The sequence below is a fragment of the Pelodiscus sinensis genome, chromosome 24, assembly GCF_052426305.1.
Source record: "Pelodiscus sinensis isolate ZL-2025 chromosome 24, ASM5242630v1, whole genome shotgun sequence".
NCBI lineage: Eukaryota > Metazoa > Chordata > Testudines > Trionychidae > Pelodiscus > Pelodiscus sinensis.
In genome coordinates, this window is record NC_143075.1 from 20,777,332 (window position 1) to 20,801,522 (window position 24,191).

The 24,191-nt window shown below is 47.6% G+C and overlaps 1 protein-coding gene across 1 annotated transcript; it reads left to right on the forward strand.

The window, feature by feature from the left end:
* Positions 1–231: 231 nt before the first annotated feature.
* On the forward strand, positions 232–22,530 carry SDHB (succinate dehydrogenase complex iron sulfur subunit B). Its single transcript, XM_075906217.2, has 8 exons — positions 232–389; positions 1,281–1,429; positions 4,633–4,718; positions 10,488–10,624; positions 10,985–11,101; positions 15,793–15,894; positions 19,461–19,583; positions 22,275–22,530. Exons 1-8 carry the CDS (start codon positions 315–317, stop codon positions 22,350–22,352), a joined length of 867 nt encoding a protein of 288 aa, XP_075762332.1. The 5' UTR covers positions 232–314; the 3' UTR covers positions 22,353–22,530.
* Positions 22,531–24,191: the final 1,661 nt, after the last annotated feature.

Sequence of the window (24,191 nt, forward strand, 5' to 3'; positions counted from 1 at the left end):
GGACCGCTGTCCTTTGCCACTCCCAATATGGCCTCCCATTGGCTCCAAATCTTTACTCCGCAGGCGGCTTTCCATTGGTTCTGTCTCCCCTCTGCCCCTGGTAATATGGCCGCCCAGTTGTTCCACCTCTCTCTGCCCAAAATGTCCCTCCGTGGACTGCAGCTCCCCTCCGCCTCTCCCCATGCGGCCTTCCCGCGTACCCCGACCTGGCCACTCCCAACATGGCGGCCGAGGCGGGCTTTAGGGCCGTCTCCGCCTTGCCGGTTCCGTCGCAGTGGCTTGTGGGATAGTGGCGGCGGGTGTCAGCGCCCAAGATGGCGGCGGCCGTAGTCGGTGTCTCCTTGAGGCGCAGCGTCTCCCGGGTGACCCTCTGGGCGGCGGCGCTGCAGGTGAGGGGGAGGGGCCGTTCCCTGCAGGCCGCGGCCGCGCTGGGCGGGGGGCTCCAGAGCGGAGTCTCCGGGGGGGGGGGCTGCCCGTGTCTCCTCCCTGCCCCCCCCCGGGGAGGCTCGTAGGGTGGGGGCCGCCGCCCCCCCCCCCCTCCCGTCCAGCTGCGCGGGCTGGAGCAAGTCATCGCCGTGCCTCAGTTTCCCCCTCTGTGAAATGGGCGGGGTCGGTTGGGGGGGCGGTTCCGCCTGGCTTCGGGGGGGTTTGGGGAAGCGCGTGACCCCTTTGAGCAGGCCCGGGGGGGGGGGCGGGGGGGCTAGTCTGTGTCTGCGAAAAGGGCACGTGCGGGATCAACCGATCTATCGGGGCAGCGACCGCCGGGGGCGCAGACCCGCGTTGAGAGCGTCGTCTGGACGGGAGGAGGCTCTCGCCGCTCGTTTAAACCGACCTTCCCCCTCTCGCCCCCACCAAAAAGAGGAGCAAATAATGAAAATCCAAATAGGCTCCCCCCTGTAGGTAGTGTTTTATACCTGACGTTTACACTGGCCAAAATTGGATCTGTTCTCCACGGATGCTAGCAACATTTTGAATCCGTAACCGTTGTTACCGTTTCTGTTTGTTTAACCATAGAATCACAGAATCCTAGAACTGGAAGGGATCTTGAGAGGTCATGGAGTCCAGTCCCCTTAATTAATTAGAAAATGGAAATGCAGAGGTTAAGACTTGTTGTAGGTAACTCAGCCAATCAGTGGTAGATCCGGAGTCCTCGCCACAGATCTCTTGCTTTAATCAGTAGGCAACCAAGCAAATCTCTTCCCAGCACAACATGTGTTGTCTAGAAAAAATACATGGAAGAGTCTAAGGAGGTTTGTGTGTTGTCATTGTTTGAACAATAGGCCTGCCGTGGAGCACAGACAGCAGCTGCAGCAGCACCCGCTTCTCAAGCAGTAGCACCACGGATCAAGACGTTTGCGATCTACAGATGGGATCCAGACAAGCCTGGGGATAAGCCACACATGCAGACCTATGAACTTGACCTGAATAAGTAAGTATACCTGTATATGGATGCTGATCCCAGAGTGCAGCTCCGCAGAGCGCCTCCGTGAGCTTTGGACTGATAGACAGCAATTAAGTCTCTGGATGTTGGTTTAAGTTAGCCACTCTAGCTGTTGATTAAAGTTCATAATAGGACTATTAGCTTTACAGGATTGGTCCTGCTGTGGGCAGAGGGCTGGACTGGGAGAAGCAGTGGATGTCATATACCTAGACTTTAGTAAGGCATTTGATACGGTCTCGCATGATATTCTTATTGATAAACTAGGCAAATATAACTTAGATAGGGCCACGATAAGGTGGGTGCATAATTGGCTGGATAACTGTAGTCAGAGAGTTGTTGTTAACGGTGCTAAATCCTGCTGGAAAGGGATAACAAGTGGAGTTCCGCAAGGGTCTGTTTTGGGACCTGTACTGTTCAATATCTTCATCAATGATGTAGATATTGGGATAGAGAGTACGCTTATTAAGTTTGCAGATGATACCAAACTGGGTGGGGTTACAACTTCTTTGGAGGATAGGGACATAATTCAAAATGACCTTAGCAAGTTAGAGAAATGGTCAGAGGTAAACAGGATGAAGTTTAATAAAGAGAAATGCAAAGTGCTCCACTTAGGAAGGAACAATCAGTTCCATACATAGAAGATGGGAAGCGACTGTCTAGGAAGGAGCATGGCGGAAAGGGATCTAGGGGTCATAGTGGACCACAAGTTGAATATGAGTCAACAGTGTGATGCTGTTGCAAAAAAAGCAAATATGATTCTAGGTTGTATCAATAGGTGTGTTGTAAGCAAAACTCATGAAGTCATTCTGCCGCTCTACTCTGCACTAGTTAGGCCTCAGCTGGAGTACTGTGTCCAGTTCTGGGCGCCACATTTCAAGAAAGATGTGGAGAAATTGGAAAGGGTACAGAGAAGAGCGACAAGAATGATTAAAGGTTTAGAGAACATGATCTATGAAGCCAGGCTTCATGAACTGGGCTTGTTTAGTTTGGAAAAAAGAAGATTAAGGGGGGACATGATAGCGGTTTTCAAATATCTAAAAGGGTGTCACAAGGAGGAAGGAGAAAATTTGTTCCTCTTGGTTTCTGAGGACAGGACAAGGAGTAATGGGCTTAAAGTGCAGCAAGGGCGGTTTAGATTGGACAATAGGAAAAAATTCCTAACTGTCAGGGTGGTCAAATATTGGAATAAATTGCTAAGGGAGGTGGTGGAATCTCCCTCTCTGGAGATATTTAAGAACAGGTTAGATAGACATCTGTCAGGGATGGTGTAGATGGAGCTTGGTCCTGCCTTGAGGGCGGGGGGCTGGACTCGATGACCTCTTGAGGTCCCTTCCAGTCCTATGATTCTATGATCTCCTGAGGTCTCTTCCAGCTCTATGATTCTATGATCATTAAGCTATGTGATCATTCAGCAATGTCAGGATGACCAGATATGTTATGGGCATGTCTCAATCATGCTATAATATGGCTTGGTTTTGTCAGTATAGATGGGACCAAAATCATATTGTCACCAGATAAAGGCAGGCTGCTGCAACCATTCCTTTAGCTTGATGGTAACATAGAATCAGAACATGATAAGTAGAACTAAGTCCAGGGGAGTCCAACACCACTGTCTCTCATGATGATTAAAAGCAGGGTTACTCAACACGCGGCTCATGGGCCACATGCGGCCCGTTTGTTTGCATCCCGTGGTGCAGTTTGGGTTTATGCTGGGCTCAGCACGCAGGTAGGATCCTTTGAACATGGCCTCTGCTGGGAACACGTTCCACAATGGCGAGGCATCTCCCAGGCAGGGTGAGCATTGAAAGATACAAGTGGATGGGCTGGCTGGAACAGACGGGTATAGGATGTCAGTGTTTTTAGCCCTAGCGAGGAGGTGCTAGGGCATTATGGGAAGTGTTTTGTACTCATGCCCATCCCTGTGAAAGAAGCTGTTTGCATATATTTGCATATATATTTGCAAGTATATGTAACCTCATTTACACTGCGGCCCTCGGCATGTGCTGTGAGTCTCATTGTGGCCCCCGAGGCTTCCAAAGTTGAGTAACCCTGATTAAAAGGATAGTTCAGTTTTAAAATGCACTTGAGACTCTAAATGTCTGCAAGCCATACTAGAAACTGAAACACATTGGCTTTAGCATGTTTCATGAGCTGCACATGCAGCATGGTTCTACTCTGGAACGCATATTATGCTGGTAGATCAAGAAAAGGATCCAGTAGAAGATTACATCAGCTCCCCTTAAAGTAAGCCTGAGTGCCTGCCATTTATCACTTGAGTGTGCAGCTTGAGGTGAAATTAAGGATACTCAGCTATGACCAAGAGCACCTATTTCCCTCTGCAGTTGGCAAGAAGTGTGCAACCTTTTCTCTGGGATGTAGGAAGGAACCTTGGTGCAAATACTTGTGCCTCTGCTTTCTTGGGATTTATTGTTCCCTACTTGGGTTCCACCTTAAATCTATTTTGAAATTTTTAACTAATGCAGCATGTGATCACATGCTTATAAAACACACACACACACACACACACATTGGCTCCTGACTTAGTTTCTGGGTGGAGTTTAGTTTCTTCTCTGTTACATAAAATCATGCATGATTTGCAACGTGGCTACTTGAGACCACCTCTTTCCCTTTGCATTATCGATTCATTTGTAATCAAGGGGGACACTCAAACTCCTAAGATCTTGATTTAAAGCTGAGGTATTTACAATGAGAGGTAGTCAGTTCTGATGTCTTCCCAATGTCCAACCCAGGTAGAATTATTTATCTTTGGGTCATGGTTTCGTGGGACTTTTTATTCCCCCCCCCCCCCCTCCCTACAAGTTTTGCTGAGAGTTTTGTTTTATTAATTGATATATATTTTGTCTCTTGGGGTTGTAGATGGGTAAGCTATTGTATTTAGAATTTCTATCCTTAGTGTATTTGATAGACACTTCCTAATAGAAATGCAAACAACAAATCCAGTTTTTGTAGGCATATAAGCTGCAGGAATGTAGCTACTGCTCCTCAAATGAAGAAATAACTTTAGCGTTTCAGTAGAAGCAAAGACAGAGTTGTGATAAGCCAGAAGGTCAGACAGTAACTTGATTTCCAGATTCTAAGAACATTTCACAAATGCATGAGAAGATTGGAAATGAAATAGTGGAGCTATGGAGAAAATGGAGGCTTATTCAAGTGGTTGGTTTCCATTATAGGTGTGGGCCTATGGTACTTGATGCACTGATCAAGATCAAAAATGAGATCGACTCCACTCTGACCTTCCGCAGATCGTGTAGGGAAGGTGAGATGTGCTTTTTTAAATTAATTACCCTGTTCTACTGCGGCTCCTTTGGCACCCTGGGTTCTGAGCTGATAACTCATCCTCACAAAAAGTTAATGATGAGAGTGGCTATGCTCTATTCAGCAAAACATCTCAGGATAGACCTTATACCTCCTCTTCTGCTATTTAGCACAGGAAACTTCACAGCTGTCATGTTCAAATGCTAGGCCCATTCACAGATCAATTATCAGATAACTTTGTTTCAGGCTCAGTTCATATCTCAGAATGATTGCTCCTGAGAGCTCTGTTTTGTTTGCTGTGAATGACTGAAGGACTTTTTGCTCTGTTGCCTGTTGAACAGGTTAAATGGGGGGGGGAAGGTCTGCTTTGGTGATTCTAAAAGCCACTTACATTGACATACAGGAGGTGTGCTAGAATGCAGGAGCCTGTAAGTAGATGGAACACATTTAATAGATGGGGGAGAGCTCATAATACTTAATCTGCAGAGATGAAAGGTGAGATGTCCCAACCACAATAACCTTTTTCTAATAGCAGGGGGTAATTGGCCTCAAATTGTTGTTAGTGATGGAAATATTCCATCCACTATATAGCCAGAAGGGACCACTGTGTTCATCTAGCCAGGCTGACGAGCCATAGGACTTCCCTGGATAAATTCCCATTAGAACTAGAGCAGATCTTCTTGAAAAACATCCAGTCCTGATTTTAAAATTTCCAGTGTTGGAAAATCCATTGTAACCCTTGATAAATTGTTTTGGTCACTAATTTTCCTGACTGTTACATATTTGCAGATTATTTCTAGTCCAAATGATCTAGCTTCAACTTCCAACTGCTGCATCCTGTTATATCTTTGTGTGTTAGATTGAAGAGCCTTCCCACTAATACCAGACTTCTGTTCCCTGGGTACTTGCAGGCTTTGGTCAAGTCATCCTTAATCTACTCTTTGACTAACTAAGCAGATTGAGTCTCACTGTAAGGATTTTCCCTACAGACTTTTGCTCTTGGTGGCTCTTCTGTGAACTTTCTCCAGTTTTTCAGTGTTTCTTGAAATGTGGACACTAGCACAGGACTCCTGTAGTAATCACACCAGTGTAAAATACAGGGATAATAAGTGGAGATGTTAAAAAGTGGAATATTGTGTAACCACTGAAAATCTCAGCAGTTAAATGTACTTGCAGTGCAGGGTAATAACCAGTTCCCCAGGAGCTGATGTGCCCGGGAAGCTGGCTTTTAACCTGGCTCCCACCTGCCGGCCCCTCTTTTGGGGAGCTGGCTGCCACCCTGTGCTGCTGGCTCTGATGCAGAGACATCTGCGTGGGGTGGCAGCCAGCTTCCCAGGAGCAGGGTGGGAGCCTGCGTATAATCTTTAATGATAACCAATAATTCCAGACTTATCGGTTAACCGTTTAAACAGTTATACAGGAAACTTCCAATAATACGGCACCTTTAGGACCCAGCGGGTGCCGGATTATCAGATATGCCGAACTATCAGAAGGGGGGGCTATGAGGGGTCTGGGGTGGGGTGGAGGGATGCTACTCCAGACCCCCTCATAGCCCTCCCTTCTGATAGTCCGGCTCTGCCCCAGGAGTCCCCGATTCAGCCGCTGCTGGTCAGTTTCAGCAGCGGCTGAATCGGGGACACCTGCAGCAGAGCAACTGGAGTGCTGCCGGGTTGGTCCGGTAGCACTGACCCTTGGCGCCGCGAGACCAACCTGGCAGCACCCCAGCTACTCTTGGGAACGCCTGGGGCAGAGCAGCTGGGGTGCTGCCAGGTTGGTCCCGCAGCGCCACTCCTTGGCACTACTGGACCAACCCGGCAGCACCCCCGCTTCTCTGCCCCAGGAGTCAGCCCTGGTCAGTTTCAGCAGCGGCTGAATCGGGACACCTGGGACAGAGCAGCTGGGGCGCTGCTGGGTTGGTCTGGTAGTGCCAAACGTCGGCGCTGCGGGGACCAACCCAGCAGCACCCCAGCTGCTCTGTCCCAGGTGTCCCCAAGTCAGCTGCTGCTGAAACTGACCAGCGGCTGATTCCAGGAAGCTGGGGCAGAACAGCTCTGTCTCGGGCTTCCTGGAGTCAGCCGCTGGTCAATTTCAGCAGTGACTGAATCCGGGACAGCTGGGGTGCTGCCAGGTTGGTCCCGCAGCCCTGAGGGGCAGCGCTACTGGACCTACCCGGCAGCGCTCCAGCTGTTCTGCCCCCTGCTTCCCGGATTCAGCGCTGGTCAGTTTTAGCAGTGGCTGAATCGGGGAAGCTGGGGGCAGAGCAGCTCCAATGGTCCAGCTGCCCGGAGCACTTCTGGGTTCCTGATGGTGCCGGACCATCAGGAGTGCCGGACCGTCAGATGCCAGGCCATCGGAGTTTTACTGTACTTCCCTAAATATAACCTCTCAAAGTGCAATTAATAGTCTCCTGTTTCTATAACCAGGCATTAGCCCATTTAGTCACAGTGACACACTGGAAGATCATATGCCACTGGTTATCCACTATGATTTCCCAGTCTGTTTTAAAGTCTCTACTTCCCAGAGCATCCCTTTATATTGAATTATGCCCTAGACCAGTGGTACTCAAACTTTACAGACTACTGTACCCCTTTCAGGAGGCCAATTTGTCTTGTGTACCCCAAGTTTCACCTCACTTAACTATTTACCTACAAAATACAAAAGTATCAAGCAATTTTTCAGTAATTGCATGCTTTATATCTCATTTTTACCATAGAGTTATGATATAAATCGCAACCTCCAGGTTGAGAAACACTGAGATGGTATGTTCGGCAGCATAAACATGACATTTTAGTTTGTACTGACTTTGCTGGTGCTTTTCATGTAGTCTCTTGTAAAACTAGATCATTGTCTACATTAGGGATGTGATAGTGTATGTGTTTAAGTGGTTAACACAGCCCCACCCCCCGCGCTGCTGCTTCTGTATCAGAGAAAGCAGCGGGGAATAGGCAGGGTGTATGTGTGAGGAGGATGAGAGTACGGGGTCTGGGCATAAGACTGCAGTTTGGCCAGTGGGAGCCCCCCGCCCCTATGCTGCACTGGCTCTTCCTTGTTCCCACCCCCCACATGTAAACATGTAACCGCTGAAATTTTCAGCAGTTGCACGTTTACCTGAATAGGGGCATTTTGACATCCCTAATCTAGATGAGTTGATGGTAAGGACGTAAGCAACTAATTGACTAGTCGCTTCCCCCCCCCTTGCTGCCTCTATCAGAAAGAGGCAGCAAGAGCGGAGAAGAGAAGGGCGTGCTGGAGGAGCCAGCTTAAAAGCCAGTTCCCCTTTGCTCCAGCTCCCTGGGAGGGGGCAGGGGCGCAGTGGTGGTGTTCCACCTTTGAAATGTAAAAGTCCCCCCATTTGGCCTCTTGTACATTTCAAACACGGAACACCAAGTGGCACTTCTGCCTTTGAAATGTAGCAACAGCTGGGCGGCTCTAGCTACATTTCAAAGCAGAAGCGCCCTTATCGACTAATCACATAGTCAATGGAAATCCTATTGACTTCAATTAGTTGATTAATCTAATTTTAACATCCCTAATTGATAGATCTCCAGAGAACCATTCGCAAGGCTTTTTATTCTTTTTAGGTCACTGATTTGGCAATATTGAAGCACACACATTGTTCTCGTGTGTCCAGTTTAGCAAGCAATCCCGATCACTCTGTATCATTAATCTATTCTTGTTATTACTTACCATTCTACCAATTTTTGTAGATTACACAAACTTTATCAGGTAACTCATTTTCTTCCAGATCTTTGATAAAAATATTGGATAGTGTTGGGCAAAGAACCAGTCTCCTGGGGAACCCACTAGAAACATTCCCAGTTGATGGTGATTTCCCATGCACAATTACTTTGAGACCTACTAGCTAGCCAATTTTAACCTGTATAATGAGTGTCACGTTGTTTTTATAGTAATAGATATGTAGCCGTGTTAGTCTGGTCTAGCTGAAACAAAAAACAGGACTATGTAGCACTTTAAAGACTAACAAGATGGTTTATTAGGTGATGAGCTTTCGTGGGCCAGACTCACTTCCTCAGATCAAATTGTGGAAGAAAATTGGCACGACCATATATACCAAAGGAGCTTTCTCTGTTATCTAGCCCAGTGTCTTTTGCTCAGACCCACGGTGAGACTATAATTCTGTTGTAATGTCAGTGTGCTGCCCTGGGAACAATTGTGGTGTGATGTGATGTGGCAGTGTCACAAGAGGGCGCTGTTGCACGGGTGATCAGTCCATACAGTAGTCCCATGGGCCAGACTTACACCAACCAATGAATTCACAGCAGACAAAATATGCCTTTAACAAACTTTATTGCGAGCAATTAAGAAGCAGTTCAGAAGCAATGTTTAAATCTAGTAGTTAGCAGTTAGAAAGCACATTCACAAACACATCACTCACCCTCTGGTGCTGGCCGAACCCCAGGTAATGGTTAATTTGGTTGAGGCAGAAGTCCGATGTGCATGTCGCTCCAATGTGCCAAATCTATGGAGTCTGGCCTGTGTGGCCAATTGGTGTGGTATATATCCCCTCGGTGAGGGACAGTTCCAGTGGGGGTGATGTCTGATGATCTCACCACCTGCGGGTGTGCTTATGACCAATCTTGGAACATCCTACTTACAACACCCAATTCTGCTCACCTAGCCACGAGGGATAAGCAACGGAATGTCCTTAGTCGAGTTCTTTCCTCGCTGGCTCCTCTTACTTGGGAACTTTGCCTCCTTTGTGTAGTTTTGCTTCTCTCAGCGCACACAGTCTTTTTCTCAAAGTGATAAACAAGTCCATAATTCACCAGGGCACTGACTCGGACCCTAGTATGGCCTCTCTTCAGCTCACTTACCGTTAATTCACTCATGCCAACCATTCACACTACCCATGATTGCAACTTGGGACAGAAAGATGGTAGAGTCTTCTTTAATTAGACAAGGTTGCAAATAAAACATAGACATAAATGAAAGGGGGATAGATTTCTGTTTAGTCTCAAGTGCTAGGATCTTTTCCCAATAATTGTTTGAAATACATCTTGTGTTAAACATTGTTGCCCATTATTGATTCTGGATATCACAAGGAGGAAATTCACACTGTGCAGTTGCTTTCAAAATCTAGAACATTTGAACCGCTCTAATCTCAGATTCTGGTCTGGCAACATCTGATGGTTTCTTTTCTAAGCAACACATCCCCAGTTTGTTTCAATTATGCATTCATTCTTGTTTGTTCTCTAGGTCACATGTCTTAGAACCCCTTCTGTTTCTGCTACATCCCTCTAGGGATGACGTGACTAAACGTGAACACAATATTCCAGCTGAGGGGGTGTGATAGTTTCTATTCTGTTCCTTGTAGAACCTCAAATGTATTTTGCTTGATTTATCTGAACACTGCACAGAAATGTCCAGAGATCTCCCCACTGTTATACCTATTTCCTGCATGGCTACAGCTTGGTGTGATGTGAATGGGTAGTTCAGATTACTCGTTCCAAGGGTCATTGCCTTACTTTTGTTGCTAGTGATGCAGATCCACCCTAGTCAGCGCTTGATGGAAGTCGAAAAGAGTCTTTCGTTGTTAGACAGTGACACTTCCGGCTGGCCCAAGAGCTTCTTTGAATGAGAGCCCAAGAGAATTCTGATCTTTCTTCTGGCAGAACAGTGATACCTACACTAGCTTTTAAAGTGGCATCATGGCTGTGGAAAGGGGGTTGTTTGAGGCAAGCTCGCTCCCCCTTTCCCCCCCACGTGAAAGGATACAAATCAGACGATCTGTTATCTCTTTTCTCCTCAGGCATTTGTGGCTCCTGTGCTATGAACATCAATGGTGGGAACACCCTGGCCTGTACCAAAAGAATTGACACCAACCTTAGCAAGGTCTCTAAGATCTACCCTCTCCCCCACATGTATGTGGTGAAGGATCTCGTTCCGGTGAGTTTCTGCCTCTGCTGTAGTTTGTGGGACCAAGGATGACAGTGTTTTAGGCTGTACCTTGGTTTTCAGCGGCAGGGTGTAGTGCCTGGCTAAGAGATCGTTCCAAAATTTCTGACTTTTTATAAGGTCTTTCTAAAATGGTTTGTGATGGAACAACGAGAGCTGAGTAACCAATTCCTTAATTCTTGTAGCTTCATAGATAGTGGTTACACCTGTTGTCTTTAAAAAGGAAGTGGGAGGTTATTGGGGCAAATGCAACACTTTCTTCCCGAATGCAAATGTAGAATGTCTGATCACTTGCTCGAATAACTGTTGCAAATTGTCAGTCAAATACTTTCTTTTTCTCTTTGAATTCAGGACTTGAGTAACTTCTATGCTCAGTATAAATCCATCGAGCCTTACCTGAAGAAGAGGGATGAATTGAATCAGGGCAAAGAGCAGTATCTGCAGTCCATAGAGGATCGTGAAAAACTGGTTAATACCCTTGTTTTGTTTCTCCCCCTTCCCCACTGCCATTGCTTTAATTTCAGCCATGTAAGAATTAAGTTTGATATTTTAACTTGCCTGTAATTGTGTGTAAGTGGTGGTCGTCCCTTAGAAGTAAATACAAAATGGAACATGGAATCGTTTCACCATCCCTGCTAGAATCCTTTCAGAGGTTCCCTTATGTGGTACGAATTGATTGGTTGGGATGTGGTGTAATGTTCCGGGGACTTGTCTGCATGAGGAAACTAACTGCATTGTTTTAGTTACCAAACTCTCTTACGGTTTACACTGAGACTTGAACATCAGCTCAGCTGTCTGCACTGAAATTTTCCCTTCACTGTAAAAGAGAAATGGTTTTCAGATCAAGAAAATACATTAGACCTTTGCAATTTTAAAGCAAGGTGAGACTAGATTTTGTCATTATTACCTTGAAGTAGTTTAGCAAGATCAACTTTATACCCCCTATCCAAATTAGGGATGTTAAATTTAGATTAATTAAATAATCGAATAGTCGATGGGCCAATATTGTGGTGTTGCAAATGCGGTATCACCACAATATGGAGGAGCACATCCAAAGGATGAAAGACAGCTGAGTTTGAATTCCCAACATTCCTTGGTTTTTTTAAAAAGGAAATAAATTGTTTAAAAATCATTTGAGAAATAACCGGAGACAACTTTCTCAAGCAAGATCTGGACATTTTCCATTTTGCCTCAATTTATGAAGTGTTTCTGACATATGAAGCCATCATATGACTGCTAGAAATGTCAGTGGTGCCATAAAAATACTAGTACATTGCGTAGCAAAACCCAAGTATTTCCCATCTGAAAGCCTGAGACAGGGTACGGAAAAGATGCAAAAGAGCTAACTGGTATAATTAAATGAAATGTCATGTTTGTTTTCTTCTTCTTAAGTGTCAGTCCATTTGAAATCTCAGTTAAAAAGACTTAAAAGAAGTCGTTTTAGCTGCTATACAGTGCAAGAGTCTGACAGTACCAGTCTTTCTGATTTTGCTGTTTCCTAAAAAAATTCTTACTTTGCTTTGAAAGAAACCGCAGACAGTGGTGTCAAATGCACAAAGTAAACTGAAAAAACAAGTATTTTTCTTGAATCTTTCATTTTTTGTAACCTCAGGTATTACTACGAACTGGAGACGTTCGATATTGTTCCCGCATGATATCTTAGTGGTTACATGACTGTTCGATAATCCCCAGGGGAGGGGCTGGTAGCCAGTGCCCTCCCAGCGTCACTCCTCGGGAGCCCCCTGCCACCCTGTGCTGCTGCTTCTGTATTAGAGGCAGCAGCGCAGGGTAGCAGGCAGGGGCTGGTCTGACAGTCAGTTTAAAAACGAGTTCTCTGTGCAGACCAGCTGCCTGCTGCCCTGCACTGTTGCCTCTGATAGAGAAACAGCAGCGCAGGGTGGCAGCAGCCCCTGTCTGTGGGGGATCCAAGCTGCCTGCAGACAGAGCCTGCTCCACCTCCCACAAAGCAGCCTCCGGGAGCTTGGACCCCCTGCAGAGAGGTGCTGCTGCTGCACATCCACCTCTGTGGCCAGAAGCTGCTTTGTGGCAGCCTCCCCCGCAAGCACGCCGCCTCCCTCCCCCCCTCCACTGCTGCCTTTGATAGCATGGGTGGAGGGAGGCAGGTAGCACCACAGAGTAGGTGCTGGGGGGAATCGGTTCCTACCTGCTCTCCCCTCTCCTCCCCCCACCTCTATAGGAGACAGTGGCAGGAGGCAGGCAGGTCTGCACAGCCAGCATGCCCAGGGAGCCTGCTTGAAAGCTGGCTCCCCACGTGTATCGACTGCAACTTTGCTCCCCCCACTCTCAGCACTGCTGACTCTCTATCAGAGGCAGCAGTGCACAAGTGGGAGAGGGCAGGCAGACCTGGTGCTCATGAGGAACCTGCTAAAAGCCAGCTCCTCATGGGGACTGGCTCCCACTGACTCTGATACAAAGGCAACCAGGGGAGGGGGGAGTGCGTGTAGTTGATAAAGTTAACGGATAAGCCAAGGCATATCAATTAATCAGTAGTGGACTGTACGTTGACATCCCTACTACTAACTAGTGAACGTTTTGAGAAGGAAGCTAACTTTAGTTTGACTTTGTCCTTTTAAGTCTTCCAAAATACATTGAACCCTTTTCTCCTGTCATTCGCGGCACTTTTGCCCCAAACTCTGATTATCGTCTTGAAACTTAAGCTTAAATTCCACACACAACTGTAGTTGAAGTATTACAAGTGAGCGCCAGATACTTTCTATATTTGGAAGGATTTCGCTGTAGTGCAACACATCTCTTCTCCTGTAGACTCTTTCTTTGCTCCTTGGCTCTGACAGATGTTCCTTGTATTATAATTCAAACCCTTCAGAAATGCATCCTGTGCAAATAGAGCAGGGATGTAAAATCCCATGTAATTGGTTAAATGGTTAACCACTACATTTAAGGGATTAAAGGGGGCTGAGTCGGGGGGGGGCCCCCACCACAGGCAGAGCCACTACTACTGCTGCGGTTCCCACAGCTGCTGTTGTGGTTCCCGTTATAAACGGGGATGCTTATTGAGTAACCATTTAACCAGTTACCTGGTAACATTCCTAAAATAGAGTTCCTCCTTGTAAAGAGAAGCCCAGTCAGTGTATTCCAAGAAATAACACACAGAAATGCAGTTTAAATCCAGTCTGGCAACATCTTTGGACTTGGGGTGGAGGGAAACATGGAGGGACCTTTTACAAAAACAATCCTGTTACTACTTCCTTTCTTTCTTTCTCATTTACTTACCAGAGAATGTTTCCTGGCTTAATTGTCTGTATCCATATTCTGCTCAGGGTTCTACTATGAAATAATGGACTGTGTTCCTAGCTACGGGTGTTGTCTATACTGCCCTAGAGATCCAGTGCCATACTATCTAGGACACCCTCCTTTATTGCAGTGTCCCCAAATAGATGGAACTCTGAGCAGTTCTGTCAGCATACAGATGATTCTCTGTTTTCATATACTAGGACAGATCCTGTGATGCCTCAGCAAGTAGTTACAAGAAAAACACAAGTGTTTTGAGTATAGAAGTGCCTTTGTTGTGGCTGGGACAGCAGGGATGGTGTGACTACCCTGCATCGTATTTGAGGATTTGTTCAAAACACATAGTAAAATACCACTTCTGTTCTTTACTGGGTTTGCCTTCCTTTTTTGGCAGCCTTCACAATTTCCTCCTCTTCCTCCTCTGGGGAATGTTGTCTTGATCAGTTGTTGATGCATCCGTGCTTTTCCTTTCAGCCTATTGGGGCCTGCTTGAAACAAGTTGTTGGAATATAAGCATTGTTTTCACAGGCACTTTCCCTACTTCCTCAATATTTTTATTGTTCTCCCCCCCCCCCCCCCCCCCAAAATGAATCTTTTTACTATACAGGCAGAAGTAAAGGTTCCCTGATTTCCTGTTTCAAGGCACCTACTGACAGGAATCTCTCGCTACAAGTGCAGAAACTGGTCTAGCACACCCTGCGTATCATAGAACAGTAGAACTGGAAGGGGCCTCAAGAGGCCATCAAGTCCAGTCCCCTGCCCTCACGGCAGGACCAAGCACCATCTAGATCATTGCTGATAAAAGGTTAACAAACCTGCTCTTAAGTATCTCCAATGATGGAGATTCCACAATTTCTCTAGGCAATTTATTCCAGTGCTTAACCACACTGATAGGGCGTGTTTCCTAATATCCAACCTAAGCCTCCTTGCTGCAATTGGAGCCCATTGTTTCTTGTTCCGTCATCAGAGATTGAGAACAATTTTTCTCTCTCCTCCTTGTAACACCCTTTTAGTATTTGAAAGCTGCTCTCATGTCGCCTCGGTCTTCTCTTTTCTAAACTAATCAAACCCAGGTCTTTCAGACTTCCCTTACTGGTCATGTTTTCTAGACCAGTGGTTCCCAGCCTTTTTTTATACCATGGACTGGCAAGCCCATTCACAAACTTTTTGCAGATGGCTAACATTTTATTTGCATATTCATTATGCAAATAATGAATATGCAAATGTTAGTGGTCCACCTAGCTGCAGCCAAGTCCCTTGCTCCCCAGTGCCTAACACCTTTTGATCTCCCATCCCTATGCCCTGTGCCCTTTGACCCTTTAACATCTGACCCTACCTCTCAAGCCAACACCCACTTGCCCTGTGACCCCAACACACTCTCACCCAACACCCCTTTGCTCCACCCCACCCTCACACTCCCCAGAGCGAGGCCGCCCCCCTGTTACTACCATGTGGGCGGTGGAGCGCTCCCTCCTCCTCCATGCCTTCTCCCTCCCCAAGCCCGTCTTGCACCACCATGGGTTGCAGGGGAGCGCGGAGCCCCGGCCATTACTGAGGAGAGAGAGAGAGAGGCGTCTCCTGCTGCTGCCTCACTCCCAGCACAAAAATCAGCCACCACGGCTGCCAGAACTGAGCCCCTGTTCTCTGGACTGTCTCCAATTTCTCCCTCTGTCCTGAAATGTGTTGCCCAGAACTGGACACAGTTCTTCAGTTCAGGCCCAATCAGCATGGAGTAGAGGGGAAAGAATGATTTCTCCTGTCTTACTCACGCTGTGAACCCATATTGAAGTTGGCTGTCCCAAGGGGCAAGTAGGAAGCACGTGTTTGAAGAATTGGGTCCTAGGTGATGCCTTGCATTGCTGACTGTCCTCTCTCCCATTTGTGTCCAGGACGGGCTCTATGAGTGCATCCTGTGTGCCTGCTGTAGTACCAGCTGCCCCAGTTACTGGTGGAATGGAGACAAATACCTGGGCCCTGCAGTGCTTATGCAGGTAAGAAGCAGGTGACTGCCATGCAGGGGTGGTGTGATGTTGTTTGATAAAGCAAGGTTATTGCAAGCCCATACGCAAGAATTTCTGTGGGGGAGGGTGAGCCATGGGAGGGGCTGGTGGCTGTGCCACCCCTGGCCTCACTTCTGGGAGCCTGGGGCAACACACTGCTCCTGCCTTCCCGGAGCTGACTGGAGCACAGGGGGAGAGAGGCTGGGGTAATGCACCCCCCAGCCTCACACTTACTGGGAGAACCTGGGGGGGGGCGGTGTTCGCATCCTCCCCCCTCCCCCCCCCCCCCCCCCCCCCCCCACACACACACACACACACGGACTTGGATTAGGTTGCTTTCTGGCACTCTGCATTTTTCTGAAGCCAGTGGAAATGTGTAACGTAGCACAGTAATGCCTTTAATTCAGGGCATGTTGTTTACTCAGAAATCAAGAGCTGGGGGATATAGAACATAACCTGAAATACATTAAATAATTGTGAGAAGTCAGTAGCCCCACATGGGTATGTACCTTGCACTAATCCTGTTTAATTCACTCCCAGTGAGTATTGGTTATCCAAGACAGACTTGTTGTGATTAGTGTGAGCTGGGTACAATACACGTGTTATGTGACACTACTGAGGGGTTAGGTAATACAATTTTTCATTATCTAACAGCCTAAGAGCAGTAAGGCACAATAAGAAAGGATCCTGCTTTTCCACTGCTGCTTGCCCTTCCGGATGGTGCACACTAAGGATATGAAGGATTAGTCGCTTCCCCCCCACACCTTGCTGCCTCTATCAGAAAGGGGCAGCAAGGGAGGGGGAGGAGAATGGGTAGTTCAAAGTAGCAGCGCTGCGTGAGATCTGGGGCCAGACCCCGGGCTTCACACGGTGCTGCTGCTTTGAAACGCCATAAGCAGCCCAGGGCCAGCTGAGGTGTCCCCAGGCTCCCCGTGGCGTTTCAAAGCAGGAGTGCTGCATGGAGCCAGGTCAGTGGGGGAGTCCCCAGCTGATCCTGGGCTGCACGTGGCGCTGCCGCTTTGAAATGCCACGAGGAACCTGATGCCGGGCTCCTCACGGCGTTTCAAAGCAGCAGCACCACTCGGAGCCCAGGGTCAGCGGAGTCCCCAGCTGACCCTGGGCTCCACGTGGCGCTTTCACCTTTTGAAGTGTAGCCACAGCTCTAGGGCTGTGGCTACACTTCAAAGGTAGAGGCGCCCTATCGACTAATCGAATAGTTGATGCAAAATGCATTGATTGTTTGAGTAGTCAGTTGCTTGCAATTTAACATCCCAAATACACCCAGACTAATTGGATCGTGTTCTTTACTGTCCTATAGAGCTATGGTCAATACTGAATATAATACATTTGGGGGGGGGGAGGGGAGGGGGGGGGGCAGGCTGAGCACAATAGAAAGCCAGGGATTTCCAAGTTCCAGTCCCAGCTCTGAGACTCCATCTGTCACCATGGTCTTTGTGTGTCATTTTTTCTTCCTCCGGTTTCCTTGCCTGTTGTATTAAAATGACTGTAATACTCAAGTACCTCACATTGGTGTTCCGAGCAAATAACTCTCTGTAAAGTGCCTTGAAGGCAAAAAGTGCTGAGTGGGTTTTATTACAAACTAACATCTTTATTTTTTATTACATTTTCATTTTCCTTACATCTGTCATGCTAATACGTTAAGCATGATGCACTGGCAGAGAAAGAAAATTAATCGCTGTTCCATTGATGAAATCTCACATTAGCTATTAGGGATGTAGGCAAGTAGCCTAGGCTTATCGGGCAGTCGAGTTGATTATTTGCCCCCCACCCTTATTGCCTCTATCAGAGACAGCAAGGGCTGGGGGGAATGGGAGCCAGCTTAAGAGCCTCCTCCTCTTCTCCTCCCCACCCCCACCCCCCAGCTGCCCCTGACAGAGCGTGCCAGGCTCTTACTACTATTAAAATGCAAAGCCACCGCAGGGGGGTAGCTCCCAGATCCGGGGCACACTCCCGCTGGCTCCAGCAACTCCTGTCCGTGGGGGGTCCCAGCTCCCTCCTGGGACCCCGTGCAGAGAGGTGTTACTGCTGAAGTAGCCTCTGTCTGCAGTGAGCAGAGGCTACTCCAGCAGCAGCCTTCTCTGTTTCTGTTTCTCCCCTCCCCCGCCCCCTCCCCCCATGCACACACCCCACTGCCTGCGTGCCCGGCTTTTACTACATTTAAATTGCAGAGCTGCAGCAGTGGTAGCTTGTGGACCTGGCATGAGCCAAAATTGAGGAAGCCTTCCCTTATCAACTAATGTAGTCAATAAAAATTTGACTACGTGATTAGTGGATTACCTGCCTCTCGACATCCTTATTAGCTATTATAACAATTTCCAAATATTTTAACTAATTCACGTTACAAATTGCACTCAGGATTTGACTTAAAGAAGCAGCTGGATTCTGGCAACGTTTTAAAAGAAGTGATTTAGACTCAGAACTTAGAGCCTTAAGTAAAATCATGCTTTTGGTATGTATATTTAATCTATTGTTTTTTCCAAGTACAGGCAGTCCCCGAGTTACGCGGATCCGACTTATGTCGGATCCGCAGTTACGAACGGGGCACTTCCTCTCCCTGGTCTTGAGCAGACCAGGGAGAGGAAGCAAAGCGGCGGCAGAACGCGCGGCCAGCTGACAGCCCAGACGCGTCTGGGCTGTCAGCTGGCCGCGCGCTCCGCTCTGCTCCCCCCCCCCCGTCTGCAGACCAGGGGGAGGGGGAGCAGAGCGGAGCAGAGCAGAGCGGCGGAACGCGCAGCCAGCTGACAGCCCAGACGCGTCTGGGCTGTCAGCTGGCCGCGCGTTCCGCCGCTCTGCTGTGCTCCGCTCTGCTCCCCCTCCCCCTGATCTGCAGGGGGGGGGAGAGCAGAGCGGAGCACGCGGCCAGCTGACAGCCCAGATGCGTCTGGGCTGTCAGCTGGCCGCGCGTTCTGCCGCTCTGCTCTGCTCCGCTCTGCTCCCCCTCCCCCTGGTCTGCAAACCATGGCGGGGGGGAAGCAGAGCGGAGCACGCGGCCAGCTGACAGCCCAGACGCGTCTGGGCTGTCAGCTGGCCGCGCGTTCCGCCGCTCTGCTCTACTCTGCTCCCCCTCCCCCTCCCCCTGGTCTGCAGACCTGGGGGACGGGGAGCAGAGCAGAGCAAAGCCGCGGAGCCCGAGGGCAGCAGGATAGCCACGGCACGTCTGGGCTGTCCCGCTGCCCCCGTGCTCCGCGGCTTTGCTCCGGACGCCTGTGGTACAGCAGCTGGGGCGCTGCCGGTTGGTCCCGTAGCGCCGCTCTGGGTGCCACTGGACCAACCCAGCAGCACCCCAGCTGCTCTGCCCCAGGTGTCCCCTAGTCAGCAGCTGCTGAAAATGACCAGTGGCTGACTACAGGAAGCCCCTGCCCCGGGCTTCCTGGAATCAGCCGCTGATCAGTTTCAGCAGCGGCTGAATCTGGACACCAGTTCCGACTTACATACAGATTCAACTTAAGAACAAACCTACAGTCCCTATCTTGTACGTAACCCGGGGACTGCCTGTATGGAAGGATACAGCATGCCCAATATGCTTTGCTTTCCAGGCATATCGCTGGATGATTGACTCCAGAGATGACTACACAGAAGAACGTCTGGCACAACTTGAGGATCCATTTTCCCTCTACCGCTGTCATACTATCATGAACTGCACGAAGACTTGCCCCAAGGTATGTATCCCTCTGTGATAGCCGGTATCCCTATTTTCATCCCTTTTTCAAGACAGATGTATTTTGTATAACTATAAACTATGCCCTGTGAGGTATCATTTGAAAACTCAGAATTTATTGATAAAATATGTGGGGCAACATTGTGTCAAGTTATAGGATTCTCTAGTATAACATTTACTAAACACGTTCCAAATGTGAGGGAACCAGTTCCCCAGAAACAAAAGTTTAGCCGACGTCTCAGCCAGGTGTTCATAGATCTGATGCAATGCGGCTTAAGTGGCCCTTCTTTGGCAGGAAAGAGGATGTGGGTGCAAATCTACGTCTTGACAAAGAAACAGCTGGGGTGTTCTTCTCCACACAGATCTCTTGAACCTCAGCTGCAGATGATTCTCAAAGCAGAGAAAGAACTATAAAAAGAGAGAACACATGCCTTCCTTTCTCACTACCCACAGCTGGGGGGGGGAGCAAGTCTCTTGGCCAACGTTTGTGAAGTGCTGGGGATTGTCTTTAGAAACACATACACCCCCTTAGCATGAGGCCTCGTTACCACCCTCTCACCCCAAGGGGAAAAAACCAGGAAAGAGTCTATTAGCTCCAGAAAGTCTTGAAAGGCCACTTTGAGGGGATACTTACATGCTACAAAATCCCATACCTTTCCGTTCGATTTGGTACAGTTAGTCTCTGAGACTTAGCCTGATGAGATAATAGCAGTCTATCACGTGGTTTTAAATAGTGATGTTAGACCATCAAGAGCAATAGATTTATTCACTGAATAATCATCTATTCAGATGCCTGAGTTTCAGGGTATCACTGAAGTGCTTGTGTTTCAGAGACAGAATAAAGATTGCATCAGCTATGTCTGGCAAACAAAATGCAGGGGGAGCCGGTTATAAGGGCAAATTTAGGTAGCTCCCAGCTTGGCCATTATAACATACAGATTGCTACATTCAGAACCTTGGGAATGCATTTTTTCCAGTCAGACCTGTGCGTAAAGGAAAGCCTCCGTCATGCAGTGACGTAGTGAGTTGTCATGGCAGAAAATCAAATTTGAAAGGGCTCAGGCTCTCCTGAAAAGAGTGTTATTCCTTAACTCTTCATGGGTTACATCTCAAAAGCTGTGCCATCCTTCCTTGCTCTTTAGAAGCAACTTCTTTGCTGTTTTCAATCAGTTCCTTTAAAACTGAAAGCTCGCTGTCTAGAAGGCACAAAGCAAATGCCTGCTCCGGGAGTACACAACTCTTGAAAGTAAAATTCTCCAGGATCATCCATCTCTACAAGTGCTGATCACTAAAACTCAGTGCTTCTGGGTGTATTCAGTTATGATTCCAAGGTTACCTTTATGGATGACGTCTACAGCATAGAGGTAGCCACTTACGTTTGGAGCTTGACGTGAGCTGATGTAGTGTCATTGAAGTCTGCGTTCAGCAGAAAATTGTGTGTGTTTGCCTGCGTGTGAGAGTTGCATGGACAGACGTTATAGTGAAGCAGCACATCATGGGCTTTGCATTTCTTACCAGACTATACAGACTTATTTAATAAGTACCATGTTCCAGACGTAATCCTGGGCTTTCCCTTGATCATATCTGAATTGTACATGATTAGTTGTCTGGCAGGGTGCTTGTGATTTCCCTTTTATGTTGCGATTAAGCAAACTCGTTTAGTTAGGCAGCACTCCAGGATTATATAAAGGCCTTTCACAGCATGAAATGTAGCTGCACAATAAAGTCCTCTGGAAAACTAACCAGCTAGAAGAAGCGTGATGTGCTCAAATCACTTGTGTTACAGCATGAAGTGCTTTCTGTACTTCCAGTCCCATTTAAGCTATGGCTCTTGCTTTTCTCCTAGTTTTGTTTTGTATGGCTTCCAACAAAGCTTATACATGAGACCATTTTTATTAAGCAAGCACCTGCCTTCGGAACCAAAGTGAAAATACCCCCAAATGTATCAAGTCCAACTCTGCTCCAGCTGTATCAAGAGACCTGATCTCTGAGCAGTTAGAGGTCTTATGTCAGGCCCTTCAGTGGCTGCCTGTCAGGTCTTGTTATATTCAGACTTTGTTTCTTAAAGGACACGGGCTGGTTCTAACAAATACATATTGTGACCTAGGAGCAGGCTACAAACATTTTGAACAAGGGCCCTTTTTTGAAGATTTTATTGGGATCAGGGTTGGTCATCGGTTGCTGAGAGACAGTTGGCTGTGAGCCCACTCATCCTACCCTGACATGGCTCTCTCCCCCTTCCCCTTCCACTCCTTCCCTTGAAAGACAAATTTTGGGGAGGCAGTGAAGCATCTTCTCACATTCTGGGATGCAGAGTCATCCAGAACACTGCCTGTCTTGTCTGGGGCTCACAGCCAGCCTTTCGGAAACAGATGCCCAATCCTGATACCAATCAAATCTTCAAAAAAGGCCCTTGTTCAAATCTGATCATAACTGAGTGGCTCCTCTCTGCACCGTCTCTTGCTAGCAATCAAAAGGAGATAGGGTAGTGGGGCTTGCCGTAGAAGTAGGTGAACTCTGTTATTTTTCCAAAGGAGGAGTGGATTTTTGCACAACACATTCTGCCAACTTCTCTCATTGGGGCTGGGCTGGCCGTGAACTTACAGCACTGACTTATGCTGATGTAAAGAAAACTCCTATTAGGTGTCATTTCAATTTCTCCAGCAACTAACTGTTACGCTTCTCTCTTTAGGGATTGAACCCTGCAAAAGCAATTGCCGAAATCAAGAAAATGATGGCAACTTACAAAGAGAAGGCAGTCAGCGCATAATGCTGTTTCTTACTCCAAAGTGTAAAACGCACATACTGTAGCTGAAGTAATTTATATCTGATTTAGAAGGAAGTTTCCATCAGGGACTTGTTTTCCAGAGATACATGTACAATAAATACTGTAAAGAACAAATAAAATAACTCTGACTTTATTAATATCATTAAACCAACTTCTCTTCCCCATGCCTCCTAATTGAATTGGTAAATTCCAGCTGAAGTCTGAAATAGCTTGGCCTCTGGTGTGCAGTTTATAGGCGTGTTGCAACTCATACTTTACTCCAAGTTTCTGGAATGGGATATGGAGAAGCTGTCGGTTTCCATTTTGACACCAAAGCAAGGTATTAAGCCAAGTGAATGCTGACTCTTTGTTTTTGCTTTCGTGGCCAAGCCTATGCTCAATTGGGAAACATCAACTAACTAGTTACAGCTTGGTTTAAACAGCAACGTGAAACTACAGAGCTATAGAGTTGAAGGCCCAAAGGGGCGAACAGATCATCTGTGCTGACCTCACATCATCCCATATGGACCTCAACAACTGAAATTAGCCTAAGTATCACAGGAGGCTAGACTGTTCTGTGCCACGGAGAGCACAGGAGCGACCCAGGTGCACTACTGCCCAAGGCCCTTGTAATGATGGGGAATGGTTCAGTGAGTTACACCCTGGCAAGTGACTTGCACTCACAAACTGCAGGGGGGGGGGATGAAAATCCCAAATGGTGCCTGCCAATCTGACCTAGTGGAAATTCCTTTGAGTACTTGAGCAAAAACCAGCCAGCTGAGCACCCCAGAAAGAAAATTGTGTGCCTCCTTGGAGCCCCACCACACCCATCTCAAGCCAGGGCCGTCCCTGGTGCTTCAGAGGAAGGGGATTAACAAACCAACAGAATGCTGGGAGGGGAGCAAGGAGGGTTCTTTTCCTGACCCCGGGCGGTGGCCAACGCCAGTCCTAAAGCATGATTGTTAGGACAGTAGGACGTGTAGAAAAAAATATTGTCCTCCCTCTGCGTTTGTAAGCAACAAGGAGCCAGAGGCAGTTTTATTACGAGCTGCAGCAAGGGAAAAACTGGTTCGGACGGGGGGGGGGGATAAACCCCCCCCCTCCGAGGCAGATCTTCGAATACAAGCAATTATGAAGCAGTTTATATACTGTCCATTAGATATAATAATAACAATTAGTCTCCTTCCCATTACAAACACCAATGGCTAACAGTTATTTTAGTTCCACCCAGATGCTCCTTATCTCAAGGTCCCTGCCAGAGTCAGCATTCTACCCTGATCTCCGTCTGGAGGCAAGAGGCGAAGGCAGTATCTAATTCCAGATCTCGCGTTGTCAGGCCGCAGACTTAGCCTGACTCTTGCTCTCTTGTTAACAAGACCGAGATGGCTGCACACAAATTCCCTTATTCCCTTTTCCTCCCTCCACAGATGTAAACTAGAAATGAACCTTGCGGCTGCTGAGCCCTTTCCCCTACCTCATCTATAACTGGAAGATATGGGGGAAAATCCCAGGGTGGGGGAGGTTTGTTTATGGGCCCATGAGGGTATAATTAGAATGAACAGGTCTGTTCTCAGAAGGAATAGTCGACAAGGGGAGATGATGGAAGCCTCACTGAGTCATTTAATAGGCTTCCTGGCACATTGGGCAAGCAGTGTGCAGAACTGTCCTGCACTGGCTGAGTAGAATGGAGTGAGCAGTAACCTACTGGACTTTTTCACTGAAAAGGGTGGCACGGTCAGCGGAAAAGGGTGTAACAGAACAACGAGATGGATCCCGGAAGAGAGATGCTTGTTACATGGATCTATATATGAAATAGAGATGGCAGGACACATGGACATACGG